The 26,493-nt window shown below is 42.2% G+C and overlaps 1 protein-coding gene across 1 annotated transcript in view; it reads left to right on the forward strand.

The window, feature by feature from the left end:
- The window catches only part of Wdr64 (WD repeat domain 64), a 112,635-nt gene that overhangs the window by 37,878 nt on the left and 48,264 nt on the right, over positions 1–26,493 (forward strand). The window contains exons 10-15 of the mRNA XM_055609825.1: positions 1,865–1,944; positions 12,605–12,744; positions 15,569–15,695; positions 18,809–18,957; positions 20,548–20,671; positions 23,402–23,577. Coding sequence (XP_055465800.1) covers positions 1,865–1,944; positions 12,605–12,744; positions 15,569–15,695; positions 18,809–18,957; positions 20,548–20,671; positions 23,402–23,577 — 796 coding nt within the window. The remainder of the gene's footprint in view (positions 1–1,864; positions 1,945–12,604; positions 12,745–15,568; positions 15,696–18,808; positions 18,958–20,547; positions 20,672–23,401; positions 23,578–26,493) is intronic.

A 26,493-nucleotide genomic window follows, 5' to 3' on the forward strand; every position in this document is an offset into this window, starting at 1 on the left:
CACACACACACACACACACACACACACACACACACACACACACACACTGTTGTAGAAAACTTAAATTCCTATGCTGCATAATGTCCCCCAGAACCTGATCCTTAAAAGCCATAAGCAGATTATCGGGAAGGTTTAACTTTCCAAGCAACTGGCGCATTGTGGTGTGTGCTGCAAAGAACGTCCACTTCCCAGCAGTCAGGAGGGTTTGTCCAGATGAGTCCTGGACTTCCTAATATTTACCATCTCTCTTGGAATTTGGTGGGTGATGATTACAGCTCTGCTGATTACAGCTAGAGTCAGGAAGCAGGGAGACAAAAATACTCAGACAACCTCAGCGAACAGGGCCCCTTGATCTATCAGATGTTCCAGGAACCTCTCAGCTGGCCCCTTCCCTCCGTCTCTCTCTCTCTCTCTCTGCCTCTCCTGAGCCACTCGTTCTAAATCTAGAAGCTGAAGAGATTTCTCAAGTGAGACTTGTGCTCACGTTGTCCTGCATGCTCATGGCCACCGGAGAGCCATCCCAACGGCACAGTTGGGTTTCTCCATTCCTATTGCAACATGTTCCTATTCCTGCAATTTCCTCTAATGAGTCCTCAGATGACACTGCATTTATACAAATACATAATTGGTCAGCTGGTAAAGCAGGAGTCAGCACATCTCCCAAAGAGGCAGGAAAAGAAACTCTCACAAAAAAATTTTAATTTCAGAAATGATTAGCATACTGGTTATGATTTTGTGCAGAAAATTCAGTTAGATCTATGTACCAGGAAGCTGATGAGTGTGTGCAATTAATTGCCCCATGGCATGCTGTCGTGTTGTAGCATACACGTTGAGCCTCTAACCCTGTTACTGCTTGACAGTTTCCCACAGGTGAGGAAGCGGCGGTTTAACATTACATTTTCTTAGTTGCTCAACTCAGGCAGAGTATTATTCTGGAAAAATGACAGTGCTGTTTCTTAAATTTGTTATGGAATGGAACAATACCAGTTTCTATCCCAGCACTTATTCTATGACCATTGGTTCAACATAGCCTCAGTTTTCCCATCCATGAATGGGAATAAAGAACTTTCTAGACATAAACATTCTTTAAATGAGTTGTTGTGGAGTTCCTGGTTTGATGTCTATTACTATGAGAACTCAATAGACTTTCATTCCTTTTTCTTATTAACCTAAGACCTAAGGTAGTAAAAAGCATTCTGAAAAGAAAATTTGAATACTGTCATAGCCCTGCACTGCTTCAAGCTTCATGTTCCTATGTCTTAAGAAAAAAATCATAAAATAATGGCCCAAGGGCCTAATCCAGTGGACCAGCAGTATTCATAACACTGAAAAACTAAGAATGCTTTTTAAAATATTTAGTCTGTTTTACATTGCTGTTACAAGGACCTGAGATCAATCAAGATAAAAGGAAAATGGGTCATCATGGCTCACAATTTTGGAAGTTTCAGTCCTTGGTGACTTGGCACTGTGACTTCTGGACTTGCTACACCACATCATGGTGTCAGGGGTGGTGCGGGAGGAAGGTGCCTGGTGCAGGTAAACTGCTGATCACCCAATGGCGGTCATGAAGGAAAGCAAGGAGGAGGACTTAGGCATCCCGACCCCTAGGTTTTAGGTAGTCTACTACCTCTCAATGCACCGTAACTTAAGGCTAAGTCTTTAGCCTATGGGCTTTTGGGAAATATCCAAACTAAAGCAGGGAACTGAGAAATTCTGTGCCTTATTGAGTATTCTGCTTGTACTTATCAAGTTATTCAAGTTACTGTGAACCGATAGATTTATAAGCTATTTGGAAATGAGCTCATTAAACACAATCTACTTACTAAGTTGCAAGTAACAATTCCCATCTAACTTTGTCTCTCAGGCCTGTCAGAGAATTTGCCATGCCAAGAGGAGCCAACACTTTTTGCTACTGCATTAAAGCAAACGTGATTGTCACTGGAGGTAAGAAGGCAGCCCACATCATGGATTATTCTGGTTTTCTCACTGGGCTCTCTTTGTGTTCTGTGACCAGAAATAACTTTCTAGAATAATTTAAATGTTGTCTATTCCTTTCACTTCAGCTTCTGGATTTGATGGTACACTTCAACAAAGCCCTCCTTGAGGGCTAGTGACGTCATGGATCTTGAAGGAGAACCTACAAACACCACTTCTCTAAAACAGCATAATTTCTAAACTAAGTTCTAAACATTTGTCCTTACACCCACAGATAAAATTAATCCTTAATAATCAAGGAAACTTCTCTTTGCCAAAGATGGAGTCACTGCAGAAAAACACAACTAGTCAAAAAGCAAAGTTGTGGTGCCCGGCCCCAAAGGAAGTATGTACAAAACACTCACACACCTAAGCTCAGGGAACACTGCAGAGGAGGAGGTGGAAAGGTTGTAAGAGCCAAAGGATTAGGGGGTTTGCTCTGAGATGTGTGCCTCTGTCAGAAGCTGCGCCCATAGCCTCACCAACATGACTTCCTACACTTGTTCACATCCAGGACAGTAATAGGCATGCCAAACCAGACATGGTGAAAGATCTCAAGGCCTCAGTCCTACACAAAGAACTGCAGGCATCTAGGGAATGCTGAGAGTGGGAGAAATAATCTTCTCTAGGGAAAAACACAGCAACTGCTTGTCCAACACCAAATGGTCAGTCGCCAAAACCTACATATGAGTAACATTATTCAGAGTGAAAAGGTTCTATTTAGAAATATATATGTGTAGACATATATACATATGCACGAAACCATGAATTTGAAAGAGAGCAAGAAAAGATATATGAAAGGGTTTGGAGGGAGGAAAGTAAAGGGAGAAATAATGTAATGATATTATAATATCAAAAATAAAAGAAAACTACCTTCCTAAGCCCAAAAATATGAAACAGAATTCCCTCTGCTTGACTGTCATGTTTCACAGTTTCCCTTTATGAATTTAACTTTTCTAGAATTTTTTTTCAATGTGAGACTATAAACTCCCCAATGTGAAAGAAGTCTTGAAGTTCTGTAAGCAGAATGACATTTGTATGTTGTCCTAGAGAGAGAGAGTTTAAAACCTTTGAAATCACAAATGGTGTCTATGATCAGAAAGGTCAAGAGCCAGTACACAGGGATGACAGCAGAGGCCAAGGCAAGAACCTTGAAGAATAACAAAATTCAGGGGACAGTAAGGTAGAAGATGGGAATGGCCTTTGCCAAGAGCTATGTCAAGAGCTATGGGAAAGATGACAACATTGAAAGCTTCGTGGAAAGGTGGAGGACATAGACTGCTGGGACATCCTTTGGGACATAGACTGCTGCTCGTCTCTAGTGGGATGACTTTGAGTCTGGGCTGTGGAGTCAGGCTGGGTGTAAATCCATTAGCAGGCTATTTGCTGGGCAGGCTACATATCCCTCTAAAGCTCCCATCTCACCTAGAGTGGAGTTAGTGATACTACTTGCTTATAGAGTTAATTATAGTATTTAAATTAGTTCAGGGGCTGGGGATGGTAATACATACCAGTAATCCCAGCACTGGGGAAGCAGAGCCTGGAGGAGCAGGGGTATAAGGATATCTTGTGTTAAAATTACCCTGTCTCAAAAATAGTTTAAATAAGACACTTAGCAGGGTGTCCTCCGACTTCCACGTGTACACTGTGGTACATGAGCCCATACACATACACACTCAAAAAGTTTAAACAAATAAAGTAAAAGTTATTTAGAAATAAATGTCAGCCCGATCCATTTAGGGTACATAAAGCAAAATCACTTTGATAGTGATTTTGTTGAGATAAAAGTCCTGAGGCACCTGTCCTGCTAAGTATAAACAGCTATACTCTTTGTGGTGGTGTATGTCACTGGGGGTGGGCTTTGAGGTTTCAGATGCTCAAGCCAGACCCAGTGGCACTCTCTCCCTGCTGCCTACGGATACAGATATAGAACTCTCCAGCATCATGTCTGCCTGCATGCTTCCATGCTTTCTGCCATGATGACAATGGACTAAACCTCTGAACTGTAAGCCAGTCCCAATTAAATGTTTTCCTTTATAAGGGCTACCCTGGTCATGGTGTCTCTTCACAACAATTAAAAACCCTGTCTGAGACATTCTCGTTTCAGGGCTAGGTAACCTCTGAGAATGTAAAGCTCATTTTTTTCAAGTATATTCTGCACTTTATATTTAAATTTATATTCCACTTTTAGCATTCTAAAATGCTTTTTAAGAATTACCTTATGTTTCTAGTACTATTTTAAAATTTTGTTCCAAATTTAACTGGGTTTTCTATAGAAAACTACAGCTTAAAATAGAGCAAAGCTTTTTTTTTTTTAATAGAACAAGGCATCCATGACTGGAATGTCATGAATGTTCAACTAAAGGCATTAGGAAAAGAAAGGAAGGCATGCAGGGGAGATGTCTGCAGGCCAGCATGTGGACCAGAAGCATGATTCCTGACACTTAGTGATGGTTCCCAGAACATGTGGGAATCTGAATCCCTCATAGTCTCATTACACTGGAAAATAAAGTAGCCTCTGCCAAGGCCTGCATCACACACAGAAACAAATGCTAGAGCTTGGTAGTTTCTAGAAAGAAAATTGCATCATGGTTTCTTGACCCCTGTAGCCTCTTCCTGAGTTGATAGCTGTCTTGACTTTTGGTAGAAATGGTTACATTTTCAAGCCTAGACTACAAGCCGAAAAGAACTGGAGGGAGCTCCAGTGAATAATCACCCGTGAGCTGGTAGACAAAACATGGAGCACACCATGTTAATCAGCATTCATCAGTGTGACAAAACACCAGAAACAATCAATTTAAAAGGAGGGAAGGTTTGTTTCGGTTCATACCTCCAGAAGTGTTAATTCTTTGTGATTTGGCCCTGGTACTGTGGGCCTATGGAGAGGAGACCATTATGGCCAGAAAACATGGCTAAGTGTCTTGTTCACCTTATGTCAGCTAGAAAACAGAGAGAGACAGGAAGGAGCTATTTTCCCAAAGTCTCTTTCAAGGGCATATCTTTAATGACCTCATTTCCTTCCACTAGGATCCACCTCCCGAAGCTTTCATCAGTTCTCAATAGCAGTGCAAACTGGGCTCATGGGGGAACGTTCCAGTTCCAAATTATTGCAATATCTAAGAATCAAACTGCAATAGATTCTACCCCATCAGGGCATGTCTGCAATTAGATAAAAATATTAGCCTAGCAACCTACTCAAAACAAATCCTTTGACTAAGCAGTATTCATGTAGCTGGCCGATGGATGTGACTTCTAAAACATGAATGAGTCATTAATCTTAACTACCTCTCTGTGCCCACGTGCAAAAGAAAGCAAAACTTTATGGATATCAGTTTTAGAATTCTTTGTAAGCTCAGTTTTATAATCAAATCTTAAGGAAGATATTTTGCGAAAGTTCTGGGAATGACTTTACTCTTTGTAGATAAAGGCATTAATGTCATTAACCTCAGTGTTATTAATCAGACCATGAAATCCTCACCAGCAGCTCAGAAATACTATAAATTACGGGTTTTGCGCTCTCGTGAAGGCGGTCAAATGTTGAGCAGCATGGCTGACAAGCAGCTAGTACTTTCCAGCATGCGTGGTTTACTGAATCCTGAAGAAGTGGAGGCTCTGGTGGTAGGAAATGCAAATCCTCAGGAACTGCAAACATCCCCTCCCTGGGACAATACTTGTTGATTGGTGACTCGGCCATGAGCCTCTAAACCGCATGTGCTGCTGCTGTGTACAGGCGCTGTTATGCTCAGCACAGCTGTCTGTCTGAAGTGTGCTAGGACACTTGATGAGCTTAGTCAAAACAGGAGCTCATCAGGAAACAGACAGACATGTAAAACAAACAAGTACCCACCAAGACTGGACCCTCCAAAGAACAGTAACAAACCTTTAAAGTTTCTAAGCATTATCTGTTGGCCATCACATTTCTTTTAAAACTCACACTGTTTTTATTTTTCATCTCACAAACTAAGTACAGCATTTGGAATGTGCTGAACGTAAAAACTCCAGTCTCCCAGGAGCGCCACGCATATTTTTTCATGTTATATTCAGGTATCTTTAGGCAACTGTTAAGAATGAGGAGCTATGAACCACCAGAATGTGTTAGGAATATCAGACTGTGTTCCAGCGCAAAGCCGAGTCTGAGCCAACGAATTATGGTGATGATGACAATGCAAGACATAAGTGAAGCTTTGTCTATCTCCAGAGCTCTGTAACATGTGACCCCACATGGCCTTTCTGCTCATTCTGGTAGTGTCAAACATACTGCGTGAGGAGTCTGTTGGTATCCACAGAGGCAGGAGATCCTGCTCTGGAGGTAGACAAAAGAAGATCATTTTCTCCACAGGCAAAACCCTGGTCAAGAGGCTGTCGTGAAAATAATCAAATTTGTTATAGCGTGATCAATGAGCAACTAGTACTTTTCACCAGACATAATATTTAGACTGTTATTTTGATAAAGACTCTCTAAGTAGAAAGTGGAGGTGTCAGTCACTGCAAACAACCCTTCTCTGGGGCGATACTCTCGTTGCCTAGTGACTCAGGCATGAATCTTGCTCCGTGTCCAGCATATGCTGCTGGTGACTCAGGCAGAAGTTGTTATGTCGTGCAATTCAACTGGCTTGCCCTTAGGGACTTTTAGGGTCCTGACAATGTCCTATTTCAGTACCTGCATCCTATGACATACTCTGGGCCAGGTACTTCAGATATTACCAGTCTGCCCCTCTCTTTCTCTCTCTCTTTCTCTCTTGCTCCTTGCTGTTTTGGTCTCTCTTGCTTTTCTCTATTGGGGCGACCCACCCTCTATCTCTGTCTCTCTGCCCTCATGGCTCACCCAGGCACTGACTCTCTTCTTCCCTTCTCCCCAATAAAACCTCTTTCATATAAGATCTATTGTGGGCATGTGACATCACTCTTAAATACTAACAGATGCTGTCTGCTGTACTCTTTAGTGTGCTACATAAGCCACAGACTTTCTTCCATGAAGAGCTTCACCTTCCCTGAGATGCTTCTGGGATGCTAGCATCAATATTATCAGTATTTGTGGGCCTGAGGGACAGATTTTGGAACATGCCTCATAATATCATACTTCTTGGCTGTTGCTGGTGAAAAGCAAAGAGGGAGAAGTAATACTGTAGTGTTGGAATTGTTGCTTTGAAGCATGTAACCAAACTCCCGAAGGCTTCCTCGTTGCTATAACAATGTTAACTTGCTCTCTCTCTCTACCATCCCTGAGGTAACCTTGCCTTCCCATAGCTCAAATGGAGCAGGATGGAATCTTGAAAGATCATTTTATACACAAAGAAACAGAGACCCCCTGCAAAGAAAATTTGCCACAAGCTGTGCAGTAGTCAACTGGTGGAGCTCAGGTTGAGCTAGCCATCTTCGCCCTCAGTCTGGTTTTCTCTTTTCTGGACCACTGTGATCCCCGCATCAAGGCGCTCTCCCACACCATCCTCTGTGATCTGAGCCAGCTCATTTCATCAAAAGTGATGCACTGAGACCCAATGACGCACAGCAGAGATGAGTTTGCTAAAAGAAAGAAAAGCTTGTCTTTGATGAGTAGCTTTGTTTAAATCCTGCCTTAGCAAAAAGGGAAGAGAGAGAGGAAAGAGAATGAGTTAAATGGAAAATAACCCAACAGGGAATCAACTCAATACGAACCATAATTTATAACATAAATGGTATAAATAGTACATTATATTTAGTATATTCATTTGATTATTCATATTTAATTTCTCTGTGAATACACTTCTCTCTAAATATTTCATGCTTGCCTTCTGGCTATATTAGATTATAAACACTTCAAATCAGGAGTCATACTTCAGAAGTCTAGTGGAAGCTTCCCCCACTCTCCCCAAACTTTTTGTAGAGTGAATTATACAAAGCAGGGACTTAAAACAGCCAGGATCTGTTCAGTTAGACGCGAGTGAGCTCATTTATTCTCACAAAACAAAAATTGTAGTATGTGTTAACTGTACTAGTAGACCAAGATCCTCCATTAGAGCGCTAATAAATGATACATCAGATTTCAAATTAAAGCAGACGTACGGTACTTACTTAGCAAGCCAAAACTGTGCACCTGTTGTGTGCCAAGCATCTCCACAAATGAGAGGTCCAAGGCTCATCATATAAAAACAACAAACAGACAACTACAACTGTAGGGTTAGTGCTGCAGAAGTCTGAGGCCCCTAGAGAGCGGAGAAAACTCTTAACTCCCAACAGGGACCAGGAAGGGAAACTAGGGGAAACACTGAAGAGGAAATGCCAGAGCTCAGGTCAAAAGCATATGACTTATTCATTTTAAAAAGTAGGCTTTGAGTCAGATGGCTCATTAGGTACAGGCACTTGTCTCCAAGCCTGCCAAACCTGAGTTCAAGCCATGGTACCCACATAATAGAAGAAGAGAACCAATTCTTACAAGTTTGTCCTTTGCCCGCAACACATGTACCAGAGTACACACACATGTCCCCACCCCATATACACACATGTGCACACAAAACAAATAAGTACAAATGTTATAGTTTTAAAGTAGATATTGGGGAATAATAACACCTAGAATTTTTTTATCTTCAAAAATCTAGCAAGTTTCCATGTGGGTAGTAATTTCTCAAGAAAGTTTGGTTATTGCTCTTAACATGTAAATTTAAGAATGCCCTGCTTCTCTCCCTTCTTCTAGTGGGTTGCTGTATTGATAATATTGAGGTATCATAACAAAAGTGCCATAGATTACATAGGTTAAACAACAAAGTTTCATTATTTTACAGTTCTGGAGGCTTTGGGGCCAAGGTCAAAGTATTAACATGGTCACCTCCTAATAAGGGCCATCTTCGTGATATGTAGGTGGCCTCCTCATGTGGTGGGGACATGAAAAGCAAGGTGCCTGGTTCCTTTTCTTATGAGGACCCCATTTTTTCTTTTATTATTATTATTTAATTTTTTTTACAATGCATTCATTTTATATCACAATTATAGCCCCCTCCCTCATCTCCCAGTCCCACTTTCCTTTCCTCCCACTTCTTCCCATCCCCCTTTTCTAGTCCACTGAGAGAGGGAGTTTTCCTCCTCTGCTATCTGCTCCCTAACTTATCAAGTCTCATCAGGGCAGCCTGGATCTTCTTCCTCTCTGGACTGGCAAGGCTGCATCGCAACTGAAATGAAACACTTTTTAACCTGTGAGCATTTGCGACTACAAGGAAGTGATCAAAGAGCAGGCAACTGAGTTCATGACAGAGGCAGCCCCTGCTCCCCTTACTCAGGGACCCACATGGAGATTGAGCTCCCAATCGGCTACATCTGAGCAGTGGGTCTAGGTCCTCTCCATGCATCATCCTTGGTTGGTGCATTTATAGGCAAGTCAGTCCTGTGGGTGCCTAAACGCATGCTAGCAGATAAAGTAAAATAGGTAAATTAAATTTTGGGATTTATAAACAACTGTCCCTTGGTTATGAGAACATGACTAGAACAAGGTAGGAGAGGGTGGTACCCAAAGGTTCTCCTCTGACTTTCTAATGTACTCTGAGGCTCGTGTGCACCCACACTACCAAAACCCTCAAGCATACACTTCCAGGTCACCATACAAGCACATGCATGCAGAGGCTGACCAGTTTTGCACCACATGCAGGGCTTTTCTTCCTGAGCACCCAACTAGTCTATCTTCCCCAGACTGCTTGCAGTTGGGTGGTACTAACATCCAGTGAATGAACTACGAGAGCTAAAACTTTACATGACTAAGAAGATAGATTTTCATAGTTTGTGTCATATTATTTTGTAATGTATTTGTTTGAAGCAGCCTTTATTATTTATACAAATGCATAACTATAATTTACTTATGTTTTAAAGAGTGAATTGTGTAATTATTTTTAAAATATAGATTTTTTTAAGATAATGGGTTTTCTATTTCACAAGTAAATCATTAAATACCATCCTGGAAGCTGAGTCATAAAAATATTAGGAAATTCCAAGACAATATTCTAGAAGTTGTATGATCCAACATCCTTATATTACAAGAGATGAACTCCTGGGGATTAAATGATTTCAGATATTAAATTATTCAGTTTAGTGATTTAGATATGATGTGTTCAGAGTAATATATCAGAAAATGTAATGAAGGAGTTGGGGGTGTGTTGGCTTCATGCAAGAGCTTGTGGCAGAAGCAAGGGATCTGAGTTTACTCATCAGCACTCATGTAAAGCAAAGAGAAGTATCCTTTCAGCTTCATTAAAATTGTTTATACTTTAAATCTCAGCATCCACATGCTGGTCAGACTGCAAAACTACTGGTCTTGCATTGCGGTAGATACATTTTGGAAAGCAACTTGGCAGCATGTTTTAAAGTCGTAAACATAATTTAATATCGTGTTTCTACTTCTGGAAAGTTACTGTTAGCAACTAATCTAAGAAACAAATGTGAACACACAGATGGGCTGTTTGGTACAGCATCGTCAAATATAATAAAAGAGAAAAATCCAGGACCAAAGTATCAATGAAAAGTTACTTATATATGTATAAAAGAATACTATTCCATCATTTGTAGCAAAACAGGCAAACTTGAGTACATTGTGATAATGAAATAAGGCAAACACAGAAGGACAGATGCTACACATTCCTTTTTTAGGAGAAAGTTCAAAGTTGATCTTTAAGAGAGTAGAATAGTAACTACCAGAGCCTGAGCAGGGTGGAGGAAAGAAAGTGATGAGAACATACGGTTGGTGGTTAGGAGCACACAGCTGAGCACAGGAAATTTCTTGTAACCTTCTCAGCATAGTAGGATAGCTATGGTTGAAAGCAATTAATTGAGTATTTCAACATTAGACAAGATTTTTAAAGTGAAAGCAATTAATTGGATATTTCACAGCAGACAGGATTTTGAAATGTTCCCAACATAGAGGAACACATTCCTGGGATAAAAGATATTATCCTGATCTCATCAGTACATCCTGTGCATAAGTGTTGAACTGTTACAACACACACAACTTGTACATGCAGTGTCAGTGTCAGTTGATAAGAAGAGTGGACAGGCACGGTGACACATGTCTGTAATTCCACACTTGGGGAGTGAAGGAAGGAGAATGGAGAGTTCCCGGTAAGTATGGGCTGCACTAAGAGGAAAGAGGGGAAGAGAAAGTTTTAAATGGAGAGAAACTGAAATTGCAACTAAAATGATAATCATGATAGCCTAAAAGTTTATTAGCAGGCAGGCATATTAGGCCCTGTCATAGAAACAGAATATAACAGGCATAGACACCATCAGAGATATATTTATGTTTTAAAAATTAATAACAGAAGCATGAGGCCCTGAGCTCAGTTCCCCAAAACCCACTCAAAGCTGGGAGCAGCAAGATTGTGTCTGGAACCCCACTGCTGGGGCACAGAGATAGGAAAGTTCCCCAGGCTCCCAACCAGCTGAAAGGGTGAGCTCCAGGCTCATGGAGAGACCCTGACACAAAGGTGGTGCACCCTTGAGGAAGAGTCCTGAACTTGACTTCCAGTGTTTACACCAACACACACAGGTGGTTTTACATACACACACACACACACACACATGCACACACATACACACTGCAAAAATGTTAACAGTGTCTTCCTTTAGGGACTAGAACTAAAAATTGAGGATTGAGAAGGCAGCCTGCGAGAAGACTTTTTTTTTTTCCCTTAACAAAAATGTCACCCTTCTGTATTGTTACATTATTTTACTATGTTCCCAGATGATTTTTAACAATTAAAAGACAAAAGCTATGCTATGATGGTAATTACATATAATTGGCTTGTGCTTGTGGCTCTAAAGGAAAAAGGGAAATGAAAAAATAAAAGGCAGATGATTTGTTCATGCTGGAGATTATGAGCAGTTTGCCTCTTCCCTTGATTTCTTTTATTATTGTAATGTTTGCATAATTTAGGGCTGTAAAAACAAAAGACCAGCTGCCTGAAATATGTTTTGGAAGTAAATAAAGTATAAATAATGGATTAATGCATGACAGAGCAGGGAAGTATTGAATCAAGAAAAGCACTCATGAAATATTTATGAGAGCTCACATTTGTATGTGAAAATACGATGATCACAGACAGATCCAAAACAAGTCTAATGCCTCACAAGTCACTCACAGAAGAAAGCCTCTGAGGAGATGCGGGCCGTGGTTTGTTAGAAAAAAAAAAAGATCAGGTCTAACTGAATGGGAGATTTTTTTGTTTTCTGGTGGCGAATTTTGTTTGTCAACTTGCCACAACCTAGAATCAATGGAAGGAAGACCTCAGTGAGAGTCAACCTAGTTCCGCTTGGCCTGTGTACCCACCCATGAGGATTGTCTTGGCTGTATTAATTGCTGTGGGAAACCCCAGTCTGAAAGTGGCCCACATCCCTTCCCACAGTACAAGAGCAGAGAGCTAGAAGAGCAATAGGCATGCATGCATTCATTCTTTCTGCCCTCTGTAGGTGTGTTAAATTCCTAGCTGTTTTAAATTCCACCTGCCTTTAAGCCCCTGCTCTGACAGATTGTAATATGAGATTGTCAGTTAAAATGAACCCTTGCCCCTCTAAGTTGCTTTGGTCACAGAGTTTCATCACAGCAACAGAAATGAAACACTTCTTAACCTGTGAGCTTTTGAGACTACAAGGCCTCTGTCACTGCCGTTCTTTGTAGGAGATGATAAAGTCCTCCGGTTGTGGCACCCCAATATCAGCACTAAGCCAGTTGGGAAGCTGGTGGGCCACATGTTCAGCATCACGGAGATCGTAAACAACGAGAAAGAACAACACGTCATCAGCCTTTCCTCTGCAAAGGTAACAAGAAGGAAATAAGAAATCTGCTTTGGTACCCTGCTGGGTAGAGTCTTTCAGAGGCCCTCTGTAGTTGCTCCTGTCCTGTTCCCTGTTTTCTCCTTCTTCCCATGTCCATCCTGTTTGTCTTTCTGAAGATTGAGCATCTTACCCAGGTCCTCCTTCTTGACTAGCTTCTTCAGGTGTACATATTTTAGTATGTTTATCCTATATAATATGTCTAATATCCACTTATAAGAGAGTATATACCGTGTGTGTCTTTCTGCTTCTGGAATACCTCACTCAGAATGATCTTTTCTAGATCCCACCATTTGTCTGCAAATTTCATGATTTCCTTGTTTTTAATAGCTGAGTAGTATTCCATTGTGTAAATATACCACAATTGCTGTATGCATTCCTCAACTGAGGGACATAAATAAGGACCATGCATGGAGATAACCTAGAACCCCTGCACAGATGTAGCCCATGGCAGCTCATGACCAAGTGGGTTCCCTAATAATGGAAACAAGGACTGTCTCTGACATGAACTCAGTGGCTGGCTCTTTGATCACCTCCCCCTGAGTGGGGAGCAGCCTTACCAGGCCACAGAGGAAGACAATCCAGCCAGTCCTGATGAAACCTCTTATAGACTAGGGTCAGAGGGAAGGGGAGGAGGAGCTCCCCTATCAGTGGATTGGGGAAGGGGCATAGGAGAAGGAGGAAGGGTGGGATTAGGAGGATGAGGCAGGGGGCAACAGCTGGGATACCAAGTGAATAAACTGTAATTAATAAAAAAATAAATTAAAAAAAGAAGGAAATAAGAGCACCAAAATGAAGCTGTTTGATCTTAAAGTGAATTACATGGAGGCCTCGCATAAGCATACATACATATGCATACGGGCATATATGGATACATATATACATGCCTTCGTACACAAACGCATGCATACGCACATAATTTTTCTCTGAAATAACTTATGGCTGCTGAGAAAACAAACAAACAAACAACATGTCAGCATAGAGAAGAACAGCCACTGCACTGTTTCCATTGATGACAACACTTTAGACAAGACATGTTTAAAGACAGGTGTAAAACTTCATAGTGTGAAGAAAGACAGCCTCCTCTAGAGTAGAACATGAGAGCCTTCTCCTCTAGATAAGACCATCAATATTAAGGAAAGAAAAAAACAAGAACTTCCCTGTTTTTCTTTGATACGAAACTGACTTTAATGTCCTGTCTAAAGTAATGCAGAAAAAAAAATGTTTAAAATGTCAGAAATGAGAATCTTTAATACCTGTAAAATATACTTGTAAAAATACATTTGCTTGGTTAAATACAATATTTAAAATTCTTAGGAAGAATAAGTCCAGTAAGTGAGGTTAGTTATGATAGCAATTACAATTTTTTTTTTCCTGAGAATTCTATAGACGAGAACTGCTTGCGGTCTTGTGAGATTTTCTCCATCCAAACTGGCTTGTCAGGTGGCTGGTGTTGTCACTGTGCAGATCCTGTTTAAGTGGCCATATTGTTGAGTTTTTATGGGTGCAGCTTCCTGCCATGTATAAAAAGATAGTACCTTGTGGGAGAGGCTATAGTGTCCTGGCCCTCACAATCTTTCTCTCCTGTATTGTTGTTGTATTGGTTGATGTTGGATAGCCATGATCTGTTGTTCTCTGTATTTTGACCAGTTGTGAATTTCTGTAGTAGTTTCCATTTGCTGTATTTTTAAAAAGGGGGAGTAGGACTGGGAGGACATGAAAGACAGGGCTACAATTGTGATATAAAGGGAATAAATTATAATATATATATATATATATATATATACATGAAAAAATAAAATTACAAAAAATTTAAAAAGAAACTTCCTTGATGAGATGTGTATATATCCATGGATTTAAGAATGTTATAAATTAGACTTAGTTCGAATCCCCGGAACCTATGAAAAACCAGATATGTAGCATGACCATCTATAACCCCATTGGTCATACAGAGATGGTACAGAGACAGGAGGTTCTCTGGAAGCTCACAGCCTGGCTCCTGCAGTAGTGAACAAAAAGACAGTGTTACACACAAGGCGGGAGCTGTTGACAGAACACAACAGGCACCAACAGAACCTCATCAGAGTGTTGGTGCTCTTTTCTCCCAAAGGCAATAGCATATTGCCCATACCCAAGAATGGCATCTTCCTGCATCTGAGCCACTATATTTTCTTTTTATTTCCCCCTTTCTTTGCCCACAGTTGGTTCCTTATCGTCAGACACCCTTCCCTTCTGTTCCTTTCTCTAATTCCAACTTCCCTTAACATTTCTTCCTCTTCCCTCATGACACCCTTTCTAGTTTGATGACCTACATGCACACATATAAACACATACTCTAGTTTAAAGTCCAGTTTCCATATGAGAGAAGATATGAAGTATTTTTTTTCTTCCTCAGTCTGGCTTATTTCACTTAATGTGACTTCCAGTTGCATCTATCTTCTTGGGATTGTCATAACTTCATTTTTTTCCTGATGGCTGTACAAAATTCTGTTCTGTATGTATAGCATGTTTTCTTTATCCATTCATCTCTTCAAATATAGTCAAATTAGTTCTGTTTCCTGGATATTGTGAGTAGCGGAGAAAAAATCCAGTGGCTTAGCACACCTTTAAACAATGTTTTGTAGCTTTAGCTACTCCGTGTTAATAAACAATCTGGGAACCAAGAACCAAGTTGACCCAGAGTATCTGTGTGCTCAGTGTTAAGTCACATTCCATCACAAGCTTGTAAGAGCGTAATTCACTCTAAAGACTTGACTGTCCTGCGTGAGAACAATAGTGTGTCAGCTGGTCAACTCTGCTCATTCCCCAGGTCTTCCGGGTCTGGGATATACAGACTCTGTCAGTGCTGCAAGTCTTCCACGATAGCCAAGGAGGGCCAGGAGACATGCAGATTTACTCTATGATATACGATGCCAACCATGGCATGCTCATTACAGGTATGTGTACCTAAAGCATGATAAATTAATTTCATGCCTTTTACTTAGAGAAAAGAGATAGCTCTTGAGCACTTACTGTGAAAACACACACAAAGAAAAGAAAATGACTAACCATGGTGCATGGCAATATAAATATTTATTTCAATTTCTTGTTCTTTGTGAGTTAAGGAAATATGTAGCATCAGTTTTATGAAAATGCCAGGTTGGGGGACTGGAGAGATGGCTCAGTGATTCAGAGAACTGTCTGCTCTTCCAAAGGACCTGGGTCCTTTGGAATTCCAAGCACCCACATGGCAACTCACTATCTGTAACTCCAGTTCCAAGGTATCTGACACCTTCACACTAACGTACATAAAATAAAGTTAAATAAATTGTTTTAAAAAAAGAAATGAAGATGCCAGGTCAGTTCTCCATGATCTGACCCTAGGAGTGCATGGCCTAGGTAAAACAGAAAACCGTTTTCTGTTTTGTGAAAACTTGCTGTATCTAGAACCTTGGTTTGACTGTTGGCTACAATAAATTGGTACTTTCATGGGATGGTGGCCCTAGCATGTACCAGCGAGAACTTGTTTTCTGAGGCAGGATAATTCTGGTAAGGAGTTTGTCACCCCGTAAGATGAGTACAGACCTTCTCAGCTACCTTTTTGCCTCTAGATAATGAGCAGTAGAAAAAGAGGCCAGAATCCAGGAAGATAGGTCCTGAATACGATGCTTTGGTGCCAAATTGTTTTATGGATTTTTTTTTTTTTTTTGGTTTGTTTGTTTTCTGACAGCTACACTAAAAAGACAAAGAACCTTGTTAGGCATTTAGACTGGCTACTATTCACATGTCCAGCCTTTAGCTTTTAGAAGAAAATGGTTATATTAATAGCAGCTGTCCCCTCTGGAGCAAGAATTGCCTTCCCCAAACATATTACCACTGACCACCTGCTCTGAGTTCCTGGGAGATTAATTAAGGCAGGGAAATGACTGGTGCTGTCTCTGTTGGGGGATATAATTATTTTCAATTTTGTCTTGTTTATTTTTTCTGGGTTAGAAGTGAACCATCACTTCATGCTCAATAAATGATTTTCCAGCTTGTAGAAGAGAACTTAGTTTCAGTTGTGAACACACCTCTCCTCTAGTTGACCTCCTCTGAGATGAGTGTGTTCATGACTATACACAAATGTCACCTCTTAACACTAACACTTGCTGCTTGATTATCACGTTCAACATCTCCATCCTAATTATCATCAGAGTAATGAAGGGCTGAAGTCCCAAGACGCAGAAGAAGACGGAGTATAGAAGAGGCAAGCATTCCTTCCACTTTTATATACTTTCAGTGGCACTCCTGTTTGCAAAAACACCAAACTCTGTGTAGTTTGTAGTGCCTGATCATTAAGAGGACAGCCATCAGCTTGATGTCAGGATTACTTCAAGCATGTTAATTTGCGTTTAGTTAAAATGCCATCATGTTAGAGCAGTTTTTCTGAGCCGTGAGGCAACTCAGTGCAACTCAATGCCTGGTAAAACACGTTGTTACTCTCAGTGTCACCATCAATATATTGAGGAGGAGGAGGAGGAGGATTGTGATGATAATGATGCCGACACCAACAGCTATTTGGTGCCTTTTTACTGTTTTCATTCATTTGCACAGTCACACTTTGAGGCAGGAATTGTTAACTGAAGTTTTAGAAATGACAAAGCCAAACCAAGGAGTTCAACTGAGTAGTAGAATGTTGAAACAGAGCTGAGATTCAGTCTCAGAAATTCTGACTCCTGAATCTGCGTTCATCCCTATATTATTTCTCTTGTTGTAGTACAACTAGCCAAAAAGTTAGAAAAGTGTCATTTCTTCACATGCAAATCCAGTTATGTTAATTGTCAGTATCATGTTTGAAGGACTTGTGGAAAAGCTCCCTGTGTGCCTCTGAGGGCCTGATGGCCATCTATCGCGTCAGAAGCAGTGGATTGTTGGACTGAGAAACATTACCTGATTAACTGTCTTGATCTTTTACACATGAATAGGCTGTATCACAAAAATCTAAACACATTAAGAAAATAGGAGTTCCTTCCAGGTCTTTGAGAGTTTCTTGGGAATGATTTGAGTCACTGCAGCACCCACGATAGCAACTTGATGTCCACATCAATAAAGTGGAAAGAAGTTTCCTATTCTTACAAGTCTTGCTTTTGTTTGAACTGCAATCCTAGCACTCAGGAGGCAGAGGCTGGGGGATCGCTGAGTTTGAGACCAGCCTGGTCTACAGAGTGAGTTCCAGGATTACACAGAGAAACATGCCTTGAAAACAAAACAAATAAATAAATAACTACAGAACACTCTGATGTGTTCATCAGTATTTCTAGACATTACACTAAATGAAAGCACACAGGTATCAGATTTTGACAGTTAAGTCATACCCATAGAAACATGTAAGAATACTGCTTCCCTACGCCCTGGCCATGCTAACTACATCTATTATTACGGTGATTTGGAAATTAATTTTACTATTGCTGTTGCCATCACTGGGCTGCAATCATTCCCCGTCATTATATTTAATCAGACCATGTTCACAGCGTGTGTTCTGTGGCTTGAAAAACTCTCTGTCTCCATTTCAACCCTCAGAGCAAGCAGCAGTTCAGCAGAAGGCTGGTGGACAGCGTCAGATGTGTTGGGGAGGCGCAGTAAGGAAGGGGGAAGCAGACTATAAAATTAGGAAACCGGAGGTCAAAATGACCTGTGTTTGAAAGATAATGAAGTCTCCAGTGAACGCCTTCCCTGGGCCGAATCACATTTGCTGGGTTTGTCAGAGATGTTTTAGAGCAGGCAACCGTATTCTCACCTCATTAAATGCTAAGGCACTGGTCTTTTATACTCTAATCTCACTGGCCAGATGGTTGGGTCAAATCCTCGGTGACATTCCAGACTTCTGATATAGACAATTACAGATGCAACGCTTTTGTAAAAAACTTTTTTTTTTTTTACTTCATTTTTAAGACGTGATGTCACTATGCAGCCCAGGTTGGCCTGGGAACCATGGTCCTCCTGCTTCAGTCTCCAAAGTGTAGGATTGCAAGGATGTATCACCAGCCACCCCCAGCATGATGACATCCTTCCTTCCTTCCTTCCTTTCCAGGATCAAGTGTTATAGACATGTATCCTTTGACCCGGATGGTGCAGGACACAAAGCAAGTTCCTCACAGTCATGAACGAGAAATCAATGTCATGCTTTACAACAGATACTTCCACCAAGTGCTCACCATATGTTCAGAGTCCGTCATCAAGGTGAGCGTGTAACGATTCCCAGGCAGGAAAAGGCTGAGCAAGTGAAACGTTGTCTTTTTGTTTGTTTTGTTTTGTGTTTGGAAACAGGATTTCTCTGTGTGGCCCTGGATGTCCTGGAACTTGCACTGTAGACCAACCAGGCTGGCCTCACTCAGAGATCCACCTGCTTCTTTCTGCCTCCCGAGTGCTGGGAGTAAAGATGTGCACCACCACCACCCAGCTGAAATGTTACCTTCTCGCAGGTAAAACATTAAGCTTTATGTGTAGTTGTCCCTAGGCTGGGACAATATTTTGACGCTCTCCTTAAGCTTTCATGAATACATGATAAAGACGTGTCTTAAGCCAGTGCAAGCCACATGGTTGATTAAATAAAGCCAGATAACAACATGGAAAAATTTAAATCACTACATTTATGTCTTTATCTGGTGTGGGAAGGGGGGGGGGTGTCTGTAGCGATCAGAGGATGACCTGCTGCAGCTGATTCTCTCCTTCTGCCATGTGGGTTTCACGCATCGAACACAGGTCGTCAGGCTTGGTGGCGAACGTCTTCAGCCCCCAAGCCAAACAGAAGTTTTAAAGGAGATAAATAAAGGAGAACTAGCCGGCATTTAAATTTCACCACACGTTATATGCCAAGAAGAAAGAGAATACATTCAATAGCCATAGATATGTGCCAAGACTGCCAAGTCTAGGGCCTCATTTAAATCTCATGAAAGGTCTGTGCCGACATACACAGGCTCCCATTCTAAAGACGGGAAAGATAAAATGCAGAGACAAGTGACCTGCCTCAGATTCTATCATTCACGGGAAGGTGGGATATGATCCTAGTCTGTCTACCGTGAGCACCCATGCCTTGGGCTCTGTAGGAGCCCTGTACATTGCTCTGTTGAGTGGCATCTCGCTCGGCCATGCTGCATCTGTCATTACAGCCACTGAAACCACCTAGCAGTAATACCTGGGGGTGTTTTCTGAGCTCTCCATCCTGTTATCTCATGAATGCACTAAGAGGAGGCCTATTGACCCTGTCAATAGCATCCCTCCAAGGAACCCGTCAAATTCCTTCTCATATTTTAACCTTCTGTGGTCAGCTGCTAGATGTTTTCTCAAGCCTGAATTCTCTGAATTCATTTACCTATTGTAAGATTTTTTTTTTTTTTGCAACACATTGTGGTAGGATGTGAGATGGAACTACCACACCTCATGGTAGCCGTCAGGAAGTGAGAGACAGGAAGGGGGGCTGGGGTCCAGTTTCCCCTTCAAAAGCATGCCCTCAGTTGTCTAAAGCCTCCTGACTACTCTCCCACAACCAGGGGCTGCCTTGGCTGCCTGATGTGAAACAGACATGCTCAGAATAGCACAGTCGTTGGTAAGAGAAGTCAACATTCATTCACAGCATGTCTTTGAGCCAACCAACACTCAGGGCAGGGATCTGGGAAAGGAGCTACATGTGCAGGGTACTAATTTGAAAACTTTGAAAATGGTAAAACAAACAAGTAAACAAACAAAAACAACAAAACGACCTTGCTCAGAAATGAAGGGCAGATATTTTTAATTGCTGGTTTTGCTAATTTTTTTTTCCCTCTTCTATAGGTGTGGGAACTTGAGTCTGGTCTCCAAATATATCAAATTGTAGACCCCCACGGTTTCAATATTGAACTGACCTGTGCAACTATTGATGAAAGTGGTTATCTTTTTGCCACAGGAGCGTATAATGGTGAGATATAATGTTCAGAATGGGACATCTCCACTTCGCTGTCTTGAGAGATAGTGCAGAGATTCCTACATTAGGGTGGTTTAAAGGAAGTGTGAATATGCTAACACGTAGACATTCCAGAGAGATGGCTACGCCTGGGTGAATATCAAGAGTCTTATTTCATAGCCACTAATGCCCTGATGTTGATGTGAAAAGCATACCATTAACTTGCATCCTATTTGCATGGCTGGTGCAACTATGTGCAAAAGCCTTTCACAGAATGGCACATGTTTATGAAAACACTGTAATGAAACCACCCACTTTGTATGCTGACTTAAAAAATTGTTAAAATACAAATATAAAAATACAAATAAAGCAAAGCTTTTCATCATTAAGCACTGGTACATTGGCCCACAGAGCATCACCTACATTTTCAGTTTTAATGTGCATAGCTACTTACAGTGAGTAAGTACACTACAGAAAGCTGTGTCACGCTGTAGTTAGGAATGAGGAGACCATCGCATATGCCACCTCATTTAAACTGTTGATGGAAAACAGCTGTGTCACACTAACTCATTCTATCCTTTTAGCTGCATTCTGTTAGCTAACAGGCAGGCATTAGACTTGAGGTCTCTTGCTGCTTCTTTTTCTGCTGCTGCTGTTGCTGGTGTGGTGTGGTATGATAGTGTGTGTGTGTGCGTCTGTACTGAGAATTCAATCTAGCGCCTTATGTATGCATGCTACTCATACACTCTACCTCTGAGCTTCACTCCCATCTCCTACGATATTTTAATTCATAGTATCTTTGGGGACCACAGGAAATACCCATCCAGCGCTGGTATGGAATACCTTGACTGCTATCCTGGATATACTTCTGTGCCTGGGGTCCATGAAGGCACATCAGACTCGGGGGACTTTAGGGCTTGGAGGTGTCTGTGTTTTCTGTTTCTTCCCCTGTGGAGCACTTGCAGGAACTAGAGAACCGCGGACTGCCCCACCTTTCCACCTCATCTTCTTCTGAACACTCACAAAAGATCTGCTTGCTCTAGAATAGATGGTGTAGCCAACTCTGTGCGCTGTTCAGAATATATTTATTCCAGGGCGTATTTGATAAATAAATGCTTCCTCAGGAAGCACTTGATGGCATGAATGGGCACCCAGTGTGAAAGTCTGCTAGCTGAAAATGTGAACGGAAGATAGCACAGCAGGAATGAAATCATGAATGCAAGGTCAAGGTGCAGGAGTGCATTGGCATACAATGAGCAAGGGCACACTATTTCTTCCTGAAGAGCGCAGGTGGGCAAAGGAGCCTCACCATGCCACAAGCAATTTCCACATCCATATAAAAATTACCAGTCCTGGAGCTGCCGGGCAACATAACCTTTATGTCAGACATAATGATTAATTGTCTGGCAGCAATGTTATTTGCATGCAAACATGTTATTTTATTTTGTTAGTCCTATAACCTCAATTTCTCTTATGAATTCTCAGTTGAGCTAGGTAGTGGGGACACACACCTTTAATCCCAGCACTTGAGAGGCAAGAGGCAAGTGTATCTCTGTGAGTTCAAGGCCAGCATGGTCTAGGACAGCCAGGGCTATACAAAGAAACCCTGTCTCAAAACAAAATTTTTAAAAACAACAACAACAACAAAAAGAATTCTCAGTTGACCCTCGTAGGCTAGCCATAACTTCAGCTGACAGAGGTCTGGGATTTAAGACACCTTATAAAGTAGGATTCTTTAAAATCTCAGGGCAACTTTGCCCACAGCCTCCTCTCATAGTCAATCACTCTACTTAGGAGCAGCTGAGCAGTGCCCCTCACTGGTCTCTGCCTTGTCTGCATGGTCAAGGTCCTGAAGAATGAGGAAGCCAGCAGGGGTGGGAGACTAATTTGCTGAAGCCAGGATTGAGTGCAAGCCTGATGAACATGAGGACCATTTTTTTTTTTTTTTTCTGACCATTTAACTCTGGCTGGCTTAGAGCTCATGATATAGACCAGGCTAGCCTCAGACGCAGAGATCTGCTTGCCTCTTGCCACTGCGCAAGTTACCTGGGCAGTTCTTGCTACTACCGCGTAGGGTATCCTGGGCATAGTTAACCCTTGGTGTTGGTAATGAGCGTATAAATGAATGGGGTCAGAGTGTAGCTAGTGGGGGTAGCCTGGCAGAGGCACACACGGTCAAAACATTTTACGTCCAGCCGTGTCACTGCTAAGGACGGAGATGTGGAGAAGGGGGTGTTAGGCTTAGGGACTTGAAGAGAAAGCTGCACACTGCCCTCCCCTCCCACCTCGTCTTATTCTGACCACCTATCAAAGAGCTGCCTGCTCTAGAGTAGATGGTCTGACTAACTGTGTGCACTGCTCAGAATATATTTATTATGGGACATATTCGTTAAATAAATGCTTCCTCGTGAACCAGTTGAGGGGATGCGTGGGCATAAGTTTTCAGGCATAAAGATTAAGTGATTCAACAAATGACCTTGGGGACCTCCAGGCCCTACCTCCTAAGGTTTCGTTAATGGTGCCAAGATGGAAAGGAAACTTTCAGCATTCGGGCTTTTGGGGAACACTTATCCAAATACCAGATACCCATCGCTTTCAAGACAGCACCCTGTGCTGCTTGCTTTTCGACCGGCCCGTGACAAATCTAGGTCCACAGATGTGTTTCACTGGATGCATTTCAGTAAGATCAGAGTCAGGCCATTTGCCCACCAGCTTACCCATGGGCCCTTCTCTCCACACCCTCAGGAACGCTTAAGATCTGGGACTTCGGCAGTGGGCAGGAGATGAAAATGCTGCCCGAAGGGAAAGACTGGGCGGAGGACGAACACGGGCTGCTGCGCCTGTTCTTCCTCAAGGCCCAGGTGAAGCAGCAGTACCTCATCCTCGCCCTGGAGCACAACGGGACTGTCAGGATGATCCAGGTTTGAACTCTCCTTCCATGCTTTCACTGTAGATGGTCATGCTGGGCGACAACCAATGGTGATGTTCATCTCTCTCTCTCTCTCTCTCTCTCTCTCTCTCTCTCTCTCAATGGTGATGTTCATCTCTCTCTCTCTCTCTCTCTCTGTGTGTGTGTGTGTGTGTGTGTGTGGCTCTGCCAGCCTCTGTCTTTATATATCTCTGCCTCTCTGTCTCAGTCTCTGTCTCTCTCTGTGTGTCTCTGTCTCAGTCTCTCTGCCTGCCTCTCCTCTCTGGTTTCACATAGCCCAGACTGACCATGAACTCCTGGCTCTCCTGGCTCTCCTGCCTCCACCTCCCCAGTGCAAACACCACCATGCCCACTTGCTCAATTTCTGTGATGCTGGGCCTGAGTCTAGGGCCTCAAGTGTAATAAGCAAGCAACCTACCAACTGAGTGACATCTTTATTCAACTCCCCTCTTCCTAGTCAGTTGGAAATAGTGCTTATCCACCATCTGTCCTGTGGTGCTCCTAACCAGCTTTGCTCAAGTCCAAGCAAATGGCAAAAAGCACAGCTGTACCCCACCCATCACATTTTTGCTTCAGCATCATTCAGGATCCCTTAAAATGGGTGTCAGAAAGGTTGAAGTGACATACATCTGCCACTGCTGACGTCGCTCACACCTTCCCCTGGCAACAATCCTCTGCTACTCAGGAAGGTTCCTCAGCAGATCCTGTCCCTCATGGCCCATAAAACATTCAAAGATGCCCAAGTCACTTTTCCCATTTCTTACTAAAATTACTTTGTGTATTTTAAGGTTAATGATGCAATCTGCTCAGGGCTGTTTGGGGAGGATTGAAATGGGCTAATTTATTTTTTTTTTCCTGTGAATCTATTACCACCCGAGAACACTAATGCCTTCTTCAGATTTAAAAAGAAGCCAACATCATTTATCTTGGCTGTGTGGCCCTCACCCGGTCAGCTAGACCTCAAGGACTAACACTGCTTTTGTTGTTCTCCTCTGGAGGCTCAGATCAGAAAATAAGTCTTGGACAGGATTTCAGTGATGAAGTACCAACACTGACTGGGATGACTAATAGCTTTGTAGCTGAGAGTAAGGAGGGAAAATCCTTCCCAGCCCATACATTCTTCCCTTGTTGTCTGCATAGTCCAAAATATGGCTGGAGAGGAATGCTTTAGCAACCTGCATAAAGCATAGTGCCACTTGCCTTTTGGAAGTTGCTGTCATCGGTAGTCAGAGTGTCAGTAATCACAAATGCTTAGTGTACTTGAAGGGCTGCAAAATGAACCAGGATTCTGGGCTGGGTGCGCAGCTGGATTGGTAGGGTGCTTGCTTTAAACACGCACAAAGCTCTAGGTCTGATCTCTGCCTCCACATAAATTGGGTGTGGTGGCACACACATGCAATCCTTCACTCAGGAAATAGAAGCAGGAGATCAGAAGTGCAAAGTTATCCTCAGCTGCAGAATAATTTCAACATCAGGCTGGGCTACACGAGACCATCACATATCATAAATGTCTTGAGTTCTGCTTTAGCCATTTCCACTTTGGTTAGTCCAGTCCTCCATACAGAGTCTTAGACTAAGCTTGGTAAAACCAAACACCTCATTTTTTAAAAAATCTTTTATTATTATTATTTTTTTATTAATTACACTTTATTCATTTTGTATCCCCCCATAAGCCCCTCCCTCCTCCCCTGCCGATCCCACCCTCCCTCCCCTTTCTGCATGCATGCCACTCCCCAAGTCCACTGATAGGGGAGGTTCTCCTCTTCTTTCTGATCTTAGTCTATCAGTTCTCATCAAAAGTGGCTGCATTGTCCTCTACTGTGGCCTGGTAAGGCTGCTCCCCCCTCAGGGGGAAGTGATCAACGAGCAGGCCAATCAGATTATGTCAGAGGCAGTTCCTCTTCCCATTACTATATAACCCACTTGGACACTGAACTGCCATGGGCTACACCTGTGCAGGGGTTCCAGGTCATCTCCACGAATAGTCCTTGGTTGGAGTATGAGTCTCTGGGAAGTTCCCTGTGTTCAAATTATCTTGTTCTGTTGCTCTGCTTGTGGAGTTCCCGTTCCCTCCAGCTCTTACTATTTCCCACTTCTTACATAAAATTCCATTCACTCTGCCCATCAGTTGGCCATCAGGCTCAGCATCTGCTTTGACAGTCTATACTGCAGAAGCTTTCAGAGGCCCTCTGTGGCAGGTTTCAAGGTTGTTTCCTGTTTTCTTCTGGCTTTCAGAGGCCCTTTGTAGCGGGTTCCGAGGTTGTTTCCTATTTTCGTTTTCTTCTGATGTCCATCCTCTTTGCCTTTCAGGATGGGGATTGAACATTTTAGTTAGGGTCCTCTCTTTTGCTTAGTTTGTTTAGATGTACAGCTTTTAGTGGGTTAATTTATATTGTATGTTTATATGAGTGAGTATATACCGTGAGTGTCTTTTTGCTTCTGGGTCAACTCACTCAGGATGATCCTTTCCAGGTCCCACCATTTACCTGCAAATTTCATGATTTCCTTATTTTTCATTGCTGAGTAATACTCCATTGTATAGATGTACCACAGTTTCTGCATCCATTCTTCAGTTGAGGGGCATCTGGGTTGTTTCCAGCTTCTGGCTATTACAAATAAAGCTGCTACAAACATGGTTGAACAAATGTCCTTTTTGTGTACTTGCACCTCTTTTGGGTATATGCCTAGGAGTGGTATGGCTGGATCTTGAGGAAGCGCTATTCCTAGTTGTCTGAGAAAGCGCCAGATTGATTTCCAGAGTGGTTGCACCAGTTTACATTCCCACCAGCAGTGGAGAAAGGTTCCCCTTTCTCCACAACCTCTCCAGCATGTGTTGTCCCTTGAGATTTTCATCTTGGCCATTCTGATGGGTGTAAGGTGAAATCTCAGGGTTGTTTTGATTTGCATT

This window comes from Psammomys obesus, unplaced genomic scaffold (genome assembly GCF_907164565.1).
Source record: "Psammomys obesus unplaced genomic scaffold, mPsaObe1.curated_primary_1811, whole genome shotgun sequence".
In the NCBI taxonomy this organism is placed as follows: domain Eukaryota; kingdom Metazoa; phylum Chordata; class Mammalia; order Rodentia; family Muridae; genus Psammomys; species Psammomys obesus.